Source organism: Labeo rohita, chromosome 14, assembly GCF_022985175.1.
Source record: "Labeo rohita strain BAU-BD-2019 chromosome 14, IGBB_LRoh.1.0, whole genome shotgun sequence".
In the NCBI taxonomy this organism is placed as follows: Eukaryota; Metazoa; Chordata; class Actinopteri; order Cypriniformes; family Cyprinidae; genus Labeo; species Labeo rohita.
Window position 1 is genome coordinate 379038 of NC_066882.1, and position 12418 is coordinate 391455.

The 12418-nt window shown below is 38.8% G+C and overlaps 1 protein-coding gene across 1 annotated transcript; it reads right to left on the minus strand.

Annotated features, from left to right (window-relative positions):
• Positions 1 to 75: 75 nt before the first annotated feature.
• Positions 76 to 11512, minus strand: nkx3-2 (NK3 homeobox 2). Its single transcript, XM_051128440.1, has 2 exons — positions 8136 to 11512; positions 76 to 7688 (listed from the first exon to the last, which is right to left on the minus strand). Exons 1-2 carry the CDS (start codon positions 8455 to 8457, stop codon positions 7261 to 7263), a joined length of 750 nt encoding a protein of 249 aa, XP_050984397.1. The 5' UTR covers positions 8458 to 11512; the 3' UTR covers positions 76 to 7260.
• Between the last annotated feature and the right edge of the window lie 906 nt (positions 11513 to 12418).

The window sequence follows — 12418 nt, forward strand, 5'->3', positions numbered from 1 at the left end:
GAGAGCGAGCGAGCGAGAGAGAGAGAGAGAGAGACTTGACTTTAACACACTTTATTTGTACATTTTTTCCTTCATTCAAAATCTTCTTTTTTTTTACTTACATATAAAAAATAAAATATATGTAAAAGACATAAAACAGAATTATACATTAATTTCCAAACATCCACTAGTGTCTGTTGCACATATACACTGATTTACACCCCAAATGCAATTAAAAGTTTCTTTGGTTACATTATAAAAAACATATTCTACCTTTAACCTTGATGTTATTAAACCTTTCAAAACTGTCATTACATCATTGGACTTCATGTTATTCATTTTTCCTTTACGTGAAAGCCAAATTGCCATTTTTGCCTGTCTGAACAAAAAATTCAGCAAAACATGAATTGTCTTTCTGTTTTTGCTGTATTTAGGCCCATAGATAAAAAAGCATTGGTGAAAACACCTCCCCTAAAATTCCACACCATTTCTCTAATTTGGAGAGTAAAGGCACAAGTCTAGAGAGAGAGAGAATTATATTATATTTATATTAAATAGTTTAGAACAACCAAACAATTAAAACAGGCTTTCAACAAGAAATACAGAAGAAAAAACATTGAAACGTCTAAATATGTAACATATATCTGAAAGCCAACCGCAGCCTAAAAAACTCCAAAACTGTGAAAAGCGTCACTACACTCTTAAAAATAAAGTCCCAAATGGGTGCTTTTATTGCAATACAATAGAAGAACCGGCTCATTCAGCAGTTCTTGAAAATAACCTTTTTCTACTATGAAAATAACTTTCTGTGCAATGGAAATGTTCTGTGGATGTTCTTCATGAAACCACTGATGCCAAAAAATACCTTGATTTTTTAATCAAGTGTAAAGAAAGTCACAAAAATCTCTTGATGAAACAATAAAAACTTCAGTGTCATTTGGCTCTGTACAGAACCACTAAATTACCTTAACCAATTAACCAAATTAATGAGAGACTAATCCGCTCCAAATCAGACGGAGTGACCGTGATCTTGGAAACCAAGCCTGGATAGAGAAAGAGAGAAAGATCTGCACAGCAAAGAGAGAATCCGTCCAAAATACCACATCTGAAATTGCCTTCGCAATGAAAAGAATGACAGTGAACATGTAACATCCACACTGACTGAAACCACTCATTGACTGGACAGATTCTCTCTGTGGATTTCATACTCTTTCATCTTTTCTAAAACATTCTTTAACCACAAAGTCTTTTGGCATTTTGAACTCCAATTGTCATGCCAAATATAAATATAAATATAAAATGTTTAATTAATTTTATTATAAAATATTCAAATGGTGAAAGACATAAAATGTAGAATTTGTAAAATTGTAAGAAAAGTCAGATGCAGATGAATGTGTGATTTGATATATTGATTCTTTCAAGCAATAGATTAGTAAAAACTATAACAAATATTTGTGAATGTTCCTGATAACACTGCATTTGATTATCAGACAGAATATTACTTCTGTTGGGGCTTTTCATTCACAAAAGCAAAAAGTTATTATAAACTTCTTTATAAAAAAAATTTAATTAAACTAATTCTAATGAACTGTGAATGATGGTAGATTCTTGTTGAAAGCATTACCATGATGTCCAAACATTGCTGTTGTTGTTATTATTATTTTGTTGCTTATTATTATTAAAGGTAAATGTACCTTTACACTTTATACTTAGTGTAAAAAATGTTTTGTTTTTTATTGTAAAAATGCAGAAGGTTTTCTGTTAGGGTGAGTGTTTAGGTTAGTCTACAGTGTAAAACCATGGAATAACTTAGAGAAAGTAAGGAAGAAGGAAAGAGACTAAAACCTTGCATCTGTATTGTATGATCTTGGCCTCAGTAAAACACTATGCTGGGTGTGTCTGGTGTCATATGGTGAGGGAAACACACACACACACACACACACACACAAAACCCCTCTTTCAGAAACCTCATCAACAGATATCAGCTGGAAATGTGATGTGAACACACTCGACTCACTAATAACTCGCTGTAACAGACTGATGTCACACCTGAAACTGATTTACTTCATAGAGTACAGATCTGATTTACCTGTGATGAGCAAGTAAAATTTAATCTATTACTGTAATTTCTGATGTAAGCTATAATAAGAATAATAATAATCAGTTCGTTAAAGTACAAATAAAACTAAAGTGCGAATTGCACACATTAGTTTGAGCCTAATGTTTTCAAGCCTAGTTTGAGAATCATCTTTTCATAGATTTCTCCACCCCAGAGATCAAATATCACGTTGTGAGTTTCTATTTCACCTATTATTCGAGTGTGGATTTGTCTGTACGGCAGTGATGTGAGCTCTAATATCACAGACAAAAACACACTCCGCTTTACTTTCATAAATCATTGGACTGTGGAAGCGCGTGTCAGACCCTCCACAGTCTCGAGCTCTACATTTCATTTCACTCCAGAGTCTCGTTTCTCAAGCTTTAATTCATCAACACATCACGACATCATCTGAGAACATTTCAAACGCGACATTTCAGATTTGCTGTGCGCAATCAGGACAAGAAAAACAAACAGCAGAACAGCAAAAATAGATCCGCTCAAAGAGGAATTCCTGGGTTTTCGGAGAGTTTTCATAAAGTCGTGGAGAGCTTTGACCTAATGGAGCTCCGGGGATCTCTAGGCTGAAATAAATCATCAGACACACACTAGAGAGACTGTGAGATCACGAATGGCTTTCCACGGGACTCCATGGAACTTTCCTCACAGATTCGAAACAGCGCGAATGTGAAAGACCCAGAGGCTCGGGTCACTATTCCAATTTACTCAATAAATACTCAGAGGTTATCTGAGACAACAGACACAAAACTATGAATTAGCTATGGATTTTAATTATTGCAAATGTACGCTGTATTAAAGAAAAAAAAAAACAAATATTGGCGACTTTGCGCGTCCCGTGTTAGGCCTCAAATGGTGAATAGTGTACATTTATGTAGGCCTGTCGTGGTAAACGCAGGTAATGAATTGCAATAAAAGGTTTTTATATTTTACATTTAGTAATAATAATTATAATACGTTTACACTAAACATAAGAACAGAACAGTTTCATGAACGGATAAATAGGCCTGGATGCGTAAATGTTAACACACAAGACACGAGAAATTTTAGTTCAAACATACATAAACTAAAATTCAGATTAAGCGCAAAAAGATGCAGAAACGCTTACAGTGATCTATTGCTTTCATTTTTATTTATGCAGCTGAGCTTTAATATTTTTTTTATTTTTATTTATAATTATACTCCTTAGAATTAATACCACAAATCTAGAAACGCGGAGAGAGAGACCAAAACAGAGAAAAATCGTTACGCAGACTATAAAAATTATGAATTATTATTATTATTATTATTATTAGCCATGTGTGTTATTTACATGTATTATTTGGCATGTTTGACATTACACGAATGCTTAGACTAAAATAATAATAATAGGCCTAATAATAACAACAAGGAGGCATAATTTGAATTGCATTAAATTTAAGACAACAACAACAACAACAAAAGGCTAGTGTATTGTTTTAAATTATTGTATTTGCATGACATGAAATCTTAGACACTAATTACTAATGATAATAATAATAAATTGTTGTAAAGTGACTTCTACTCATCTGATCTGAATTTTAGTTTTTATTTAAAAGAAAGGAAAATTCAAAAACCATCTTTCCGTTCTGTTCTCGGGCCGCTCTTAAAGACTCCATTTATGGCAGAAACATCCCACAAGTCAAGCTGGAGTGTAATTGGACGTGATAATTAGACATGATAATTAGACGTGATGCTGTGACACGTTAACTACTGGAGGCGCGAGGTTAAACACGCGCGCGCACCTGTTAAGCATTTCCACGCGCGAAACATCTGCTTCACATCACACGTCCAGCGACTCTTTCACGGCCACTTTATCTGCTGGATTAGCGATGATCCGGTGCCGAGAGAGTCGAGCAGGTACGGAGAGATTCACCAAGAAAGACCCGCGGAGCAAAAGCACATGTGCGGACTTAAAGAAGAGAAAATATAATTCAATTAGGAGATAAACGAACGTCCTGCAGGTGGACGGTTCTGAGCAGCAAGAGCGAAGTGTCTGAAATGCCAATTTTCTTTCATTAAACGCGAAACATGATCTAGAACAACAACTGGCTCATGTCTGTGCGCGGGAAAATGATTGCCCCGATTACGCGCCATTATGTGTGACAGGCGCGCTCTATTAGCGTGTATAAAGAAATTGTCCTTGACATCCAAAATTCGACCAAAAATATACAGGCATTCACGGGATAGTAAAAAAGTACTTATGCACTGGGAAATTGCGAGGCTGCGTTGAAGTTGCAAATCCTGTCAAAATACAGACTAGCGGACTAGAAGATGACAAATGACACGCGGGAAACACTGAGCATACATCATGTCACACAACACAGCGATTCATTACACGACGACAAAAACGTCAAAACTCTTTGCCCTCCTCAGAATTAAAGTTTCAACTCCAATCATTAAGGCTTTGACATCATGACGTCACAGAAAGAAAGAAAAAACATTTTCTTTTCCAGTTCGGTGTACTGGTTGTTTGCAAACAAATACATCGACATTAAAAAAGCTTGTCACGAAACATTAATCTCCAAAGACAAGAAGGATCTTTTCTGAGCTGAAGAATCACTGGAGTTTTATGTGGTGCGTGTGTGTGATCATTTCAATGCCAATAGCGTTTGGAGTGGCAAAATGAAGCTCCATCTGCGAATGATTTCCAGATCAGCTCGGGCGAGCCCGTTTGTGCTCGAGACTAAAGCTTAAGGCCCTGCTCTCTCTTTTTCTCTCTTTTTTCTTGGTCATTACACACATTTTCCCGGAAAGTTGAACCGTCGGACTCGCTGCATTTATGCTGAAGAATGCAAAGGCTCGTGCTCGTCTTTGGACTCATCACTCCTGGCACATGCACGCGCTCGTTGAGAAATCGCTTCAAAATATCGACCATCAATCCAAAGTCTTCCAATGCACCGGCCCATGTTAACCCAAAACAGAGACACGCTTTAAGAAAATGCTCATGTTAAGAATGGAATTGTGCTTTTCAACTTTTTTTCTTGACAGGCCTCATAATAACCTCTCGCTGGCATCAGTTAATTCAAAACCATTCATGTCGGGATTAATGTCAAATATTACTCTAATTTTCAAGCATTCATTGTAAGTGTCATTAAAATCCAAGAACTTTCCACCTGAAAACGGACAACCAAACAAACAGAATGAATCGTGATGAATATTCGGTTTGCGATAATAACGCGCTCATACAGGCCTCGTGTGGCCTTATTTATTTCTTGAGTGATTTCAGTTCAAACTGCATGCATTTAAAAAACTGTAGCCTGTTGACAAACTATTTGTAGTAAAAATTGACTTTGCTGAGGTTTGGCGTATACAGTAAGGGTTTATAATTAGTTCGCCTAATTTTATGTTTTTGGTATTTCTCCAAACAATTTGAGTCCAAAGACTAAATGGCTAAAAAAAACAAAAACACAATATCAGTGGCTCCGGTAAATCTGATGTTCCCTTTCACAATCCCGTCACACAAAAGTAGCCTATTTTACACACGCACACAAAATACCACAGAAAGCACAGGTGTGAACGTGCATTTCAGCTCCTCACAGGAACACACATACATACCGGAAGCCGTCCTCGAGCCATCAGAACGGATCCTGACCCGCAGCTGAAAGTTCATCTTCATCCTGTTCATATGATTCACATGGGAGTTTAACAGAGGAGACAGAGACAGTCCTGAAACACTCACTGCTGACCCTGATCATCCCACCTGCTCTGAACGCGTATTCGGTCCGAGAATCACTGCTGCAATTATAAGACTGATGGAGTCCAAGAGCTGCTTGTGTTTTCAAGTTTAGCTTGAATGCAATAAACACCGCGGAGCCCATCATCTGTTTTACAGCATTTGAAGGATCTTCTATCTGTCTGATTTATTATTAAACAAACGCTTCAAGTACTTCTTGTCTACAGAGCATAACAACGGTTATTTTACTAATAACACAATTTCGAAAATAATTCGCCATGTCAGAATAACCCATAAACCAAGCGAAATGCAAGCTATGCTATATATATAATATTTTTTATTGGAATATAATTCATACATTTATATACAGACACATTTAATTGAATTAGCTCTGTAATTATAGCCAAGGGAATTATGTAATGAGCCGAGAGACTCGCGAGGCCTTGTTCGGGGCGCACAGTCGCGCGCATAAATACAAGCGTTTGAAAATAACATTAAATCATAAACCCGATGCATTTATTATTATTATTATAATCATCATCGTGATTATCATTATTATTAAACAGAACGGTAATGGTTTGATTATAGTTTGTTTGCACTGTTTATAATCACAATGGCTTTATTGCTGTTACCAATTTGAGTAATTGCAATAGTTTCTTCTTCTGTCTGTAATAAATGCCAACGAGGCTTAAATATGTATCCAGCTTTAAAGCACAATTCAGCGGCAGTTTGCCTTAAACAACTTAAATACATGAAAACACTCGATCGCTGAAGAACAGTAGGGCGGTTTTCCTCTCAGAGGAACCAAAATGAAACCAGCGATTTAGCACAGAACTAACTGTGGACTGAACGATTTTTGGTGAGTCTTTTTTGCTGTTTTGTGTCTAATAAAATCGAGTGAGTCCAAAGGGCTCGTGTCACGGGTCATTAATTTCATGCATTTACTGTAGATACTCAGAGAAATGACATGTCATTAAATGCGAGGACCACGAGTGAAATTATGCTTCATACGTTTTAATGTTTGATTTCTTTTTCATTAAACAAAACACGTTACACTAATATGAAAACATACATGTCGAGTAAACGTTGAGATTTCACTGCTCACTTTATGTTATGAGTCCAACAAACCTTCAATATTTTCCTCTGATTTTAATACTCGGAACTGTGGGGGAAAGTGCCAGTCTTACCGTTACCGATAGCGAGAAACGCGCAGTAACGACATCAAGTGCTTTTCCAACCAGAAGAGAGAATATTTTGCTAAAAAACCAACACATTTTCCGTACATTCTGAAGTGAAATCCTAATGGGAGCAAAACCGATATCAGTCCTCGGACGAAAAACAAAGGCCGTTTCAGGCCGAACACGGAGGCAGTTCTGTGAATAAATCTCCCGGTTTTGGCTCCTCGGTCGGTCGGTCGGTGTGTTCAGTAAACGACTGTCTTTAGTAGAATAAATAGGTGTAAGTCCCGGTGTCACTGGTTCCCCGTGCAGGAGGAGGACAGGCTCCAGGCGGGCAGGCAGTACGTGTACGGGTAGTAATAGGACGGCTGCAGTGAGAGCAGCGGCGGTCGCAGCAGTTCTCCGGGGCTGTACTGCCTCCGGTCGTCCCGGACCAGCACTTTCACGGCCACTTTCTTCGCCGCCGGGGCCGAGGCCAGCAGATCGGCGGCCATCTGGCGTCGCTTGGTTTTGTACCGTCGGTTCTGGAACCAGATCTTGACCTGCGTCTCGGTGAGTTTGAGGGAGGCCGCGAGGTCCGCGCGTTCCGGTCCCGACAGATAGCGCTGATGATTGAAGCGCCGCTCGAGCTCGAACACCTGCGCGTGAGAGAACGCGGCGCGGGAACGCTTCTTCCGCTGCTTGGGCTGGTCGCTGCTCTTCTCCTCGCCAGCGTTACAGTCTGGAAAAAAAGCCGAGACGCTTTACTGGCGCTGAACGCAAGCGCTATTTAGTATAACTAACAAAACAAAAACCCCACTACGCGCATCGCACTGCCATGTTTTGTTTTTTGGACATGGTGTAGTGACGCTGCACGCTTAAGTTTCTCTGAGGACGTTTTTGAATGCATTGGCTTTTTGTATCATTGTCCCCAAAATACATACTACAATAACAAGGTATTACCATGGTACTTGTGCGATAAACAAAAATGGCTACTGCACGTAGAAAAACTGTTTGGATACGGTACCTTGGCACTACATATTATTTCTTGGATAGCTTTTGTTCAAGCTCAGTACTGGAACAGAAGGCATTCTTGGAAGGTTCGCTGAATTATCCCCCACATCTGGAGCTCACGTATTCACAATGTCAAACAGAACTTTTTACGAGCCAAATGCAGTTGTTTACTCACCGGACACACAGTCGCTCAGGCCTTTGCAGTGCTCCGCCGCCGTGGATTCCTGGTCCGTTTCGTCCGCTAAATCTGCGTCTTTTTCGGGCTTTGCGTCGATTTGCGCTTTACCGTCGTTGTCCTCGCTCAGCCCGGAGTCCGAATCGTAGTTCTTGTGCTCTCTCTCATCGCTCCTGTCCGGCGCATCCATCTCATCGAAGATTTTCCAACACGCGCTTTTTGAGAAACAAACATCCAGATCGTTCAAATGTCGCGACTCCTCTTTTCGGTTCAGAATGGCTTGAATGGAAAACGGCATCAGAGAGTTGCTGCGCACAGCCATTTTAAGCAGGAAAAGTCACTGTTGGTTACAAAGCGACGGGGTTAGGCGCCCCAGATCCGGATCAAATGGAGATTGAGCCCCGTGGCGGCAGCTCGGTCGCATCGCGGCCCGCGTGAAGGGAGTTTTTGTGGATGAGCATCCACGTCGCCAGAGCGCGAGTGTGAGTGAACACACAGCACTACTATCCACTTCACCTGCGGCTGACACTGACCCCTCGACACACTCCCATTGGCCAGCCAGACAGCTGTTCCAACTTCTGATTGGCCGTGTGGAGCTTGCACATATTTACAGCAGCACGTCAGAACACCCAGAACGCCTAACCCGTTAACCCTTACACACCCGAGCAGAGATGCTGCCCTCACTGAGAAGATATCAGTGACCCTTTGAAGTGACAGTGACGACTAAATACGAGCTGATGAAACAGTAGGCCTGCAACTCGAACAGACGCAAAAAAGCACGATGGATTTAACGTAATTACCGAAAACTCAATCTCTGCCACAGACTCACGCATCGTTTTACTGAACGTTTTTAAGGAGCAAAAATAATGGCACCTCTATAATATTGAGTGCTCAGGTACATCACATAAATCTAGTACTGATGTGTGATTTTATTCTCAGGTCACTCGCCGTCGGATCAAGCGGATTCACACCTGTAAGTAGCCACTTCTTTCAGATTAACGAGCCGCCACTGCTCCATTTTTATAAATTCATTTATCACGACTAAACGCTCTTGTCTGGAGCTCCAGTCGTGTTTGTGGCTTTGTGTCATTTAAAATATGGAGAATTATTTTTTATCTTTTGATTAGTCGTTTTAAATTTAATTAATAACCCCGCATATTAGTTGTAACAGATTTCGTTCAATAAATATAGTCACTGAATTAAAAAAAGAGATAAAAAAAATCTTTCGTTAAACTAATTTCGACTCTTGTCCGCGTCATTATTGAGTGCGTTTTTGTCATTCAGAATGAGTGAGGCCTAAAAACGATACAAGAAAAATAGGAATTATCTAGGAATATGCGTAAGACTCGGTCTTAATTTTCCATTTAACAGCAACACCATTAGTTATAATACTAACAACAGTAAAAAACAAAAATAAAATTAAAAACGGATAGCAATAAACAAACAACCAAAAATCTTTCTTTTTTGACTTTTCTCTTAATTCTTATTTTTGATGCATCTGATTTCGGCAGACTTTCCTCAAACGTACCAACAGCACAAATAAGGAAGTATCATAATAATTCTAAAATGTGCAGTGTTTCTTAATGTGATATCCTGGCTCAGAAATTCTTTCTTGTTTAGGATAATATATACGGTATTGTGAACTTTTACAACAAAATTAAAACTTAACTAAACAACTCCTAATTTATTATATGACTGCTAAGTTATTTCAGTAAATTAATAGCGTAAGTTAACGTATTTAATAAACCAATCCGATTTATTGAGCGTTGATGGGAAATTGTGACATGTAATAGCCTACAAAAAAACTTTCATTCAGTTTTAAATGAATTCGACTAATAAATCATGTTGTCGGACTGTGAGCGTAATGCTGCATTTTATCGTGAAGTTCGAGTATAAATTCGATTCATACATTAATAGAAAGTAAAACAATGTTTATCAATCTCTCTTCTTTCCTCACAAAGTAATTTTCTATCGGTTTTATCAAAACCAGAATTATTACTGTCATGTTTTTACCAAAGCATCATAAGAGAAAATACAGATTCTGCGGCTTCATTTGATTAACGCAAATGACAAAATGACCTTTAATATATGGCTAATCCGATCATATCATATTTTACTATGATATACGGAATATAAGTTACACTTAATAGTTTAACTTTCACCAGTTAAACTATCAGTTTAGAAGCGGATGAGAATAAAGAACATCGTTACATTCTGCACACAAATTTAAATCTTGTGGAAATAGTATTTTCCTTCCACAAGGTTCTTAAAAGTGTTAGTCCGGTAAACATGTTTAGAAATGTTTTTACATTCTTAGCAAATATCAGTAAGACAACTGAACTCCAGCGCGCGCGTCTCTCTCTCCATCTAGCGGCCACGCGCCTCACTCGCGCGCACTGCGATCTGTCTGAAAAGTGACACAAAAAATGTCTCTGCGCGTGACTGCAGATGCTCGCGATAGATGGATCAGCGTGAGCGTGCACGTGTTTGGTAAACCTTTGCCAAGCATAAATTGCGCGTGCATGCGGAGGATAATGAAGGCGTCAGACGCAATAAACTTCAAAACAGCAGTTCATTCCCAACGCAGGAAACGCTACGGAGGCGCGTGTGTGGAGAGTCAGAAATGTTTATTAGCGACAGTCTGGGAACAAACGTGTCTGCAAAATCTGACATAATAATGACCTCACTGGGAAAATGATTCATAAATAAAGTAATAATGAATGTGTTGGTCTGTAGTCATTATAATTAAAGTGATTTACACAGCTAGAGATATGTGTGCGATATGACTGTCAGATGAGTTTTAACAGCATCTGACGGACGTTGTGTGTGAGAAAAGCTCCGGGCAGAAGTTCCTGATGAAAAAGCAGCAGCGGCGGCACTAATGCAGGACTCTACAGGAAAAAGAATGGCGTGACACGGATGACAGCATCTCCTTTAAAACACACCGCCTTCATGCCAGTATGAAAGCCCTTCTGTTTTTCTCCTGCCAAATGAAACTCATGTGCGGCGATTTAAAGCCCCATCTAGTCCAGATGCGTTCGACTCGCTCCCTCATTGCTTCTGACAGCGGCTCCTCACGGAACTCGAGCAGACCGACGACCAGAAACACGGGATGCGAGATGTTTGTTACCATGGAAACGGAAAAAGCCCTCATTCAGAAAGACAAACCTGCAGGAAGCAGAAGTTCAGACCCGCATCAGGAAACCCTGACTGCTTCAGGAGTAAATACGCACCTGCTTTCATGTGCAAAACAACAAAAACGGCGAAACGTTCATCTCCGAACTGCGTGAGGTGCAGCAGGCGAAATCCAGTCATTTCAGCAGGGATCTGTAGACGCGTTCGCTTGAGAACGAAACATTCGCGCGCGCAGATTTCGCATTGGGTTCAGTTTGTCATGGGAAATAGACCAACAGTAAAAAAAAAAAAAGTTTTGAAAGTGAATTGTGCATGACGCATTGCTACACTACTGACAACCAGTAGACAAATGAGTTTCGCCGACAATATGATTGTTGTGCATACAATTCAACACAAAATAATAAAACTGCGCACAAGGTGTATTTTTGCTTTATGTTTTTAATCAGTTTATGAAGGTACTGCAAATTGAGTCGTTGTGTTGAGCAATACTACTCCACTATGTACTTCATTGTAAATGGACGCATTGCGTGCAGCGTCTGTATTAAATTTGTTAAAATTGTATACAATAGAATTGAACACAGACGCTGCGTGAAGTGCGTCCACCATGTTTTCTCACCGACACGAGCAGAACTCTGAAACACTGGATTTTAAAGAAAATTGCGCATTTCTAATTACACTACCAGTCCAAAGTTTTTTAACAGTAAGACTTTTAATGTTTTTTTAAGATTTTATATATATATATATTTTAAAGTCTCTTCTACTCATCAAGCACGCATGATCGAAAGTACAGTAAAAACAGTCAGTACAATTTTGAAATAATTTCACTATTTAAAATTACTGTTTTCTATTTGAATATATTTTAAAATGTAATTTATTTCTGTGATCAAACCTACATTTTCAACTTCATTACTCCAGTCAATCCGTCTGAAATCATTCTAATATGTTGATTTGCTGCTCAAGAAACATTTATTATTATTAATTATTATCAATATTTAAAACAATTGAGTAGGCCTACATGTTTCATGAAAAATCCAAAGATCAGCATTTATCTGAAATATAGCTTTCGTAACATCACTATACCATTCAAAAGCTTGGAGTGAGTAATAATTTATTTTAAAAATGAATACTTTTATTTTGCAAGGATGCTT

What these genes read in the sequence shown, in the direction of transcription:
- nkx3-2 (XM_051128440.1), bottom strand. Translation starts at nt 8,457, where the DNA reads ATGGCTGTGCGCAGCAACTCTCTGATGCCGTTTTCCATTCAAGCCATT. An exon ending in CCTGAGCGACTGTGTGTCCG is followed by an intron (nt 7,689 to 8,135) that starts GTGAGTAAACAA and finishes CTTTTTTTCCAG; the next exon opens with ACTGTAACGCTGGCGAGGAG.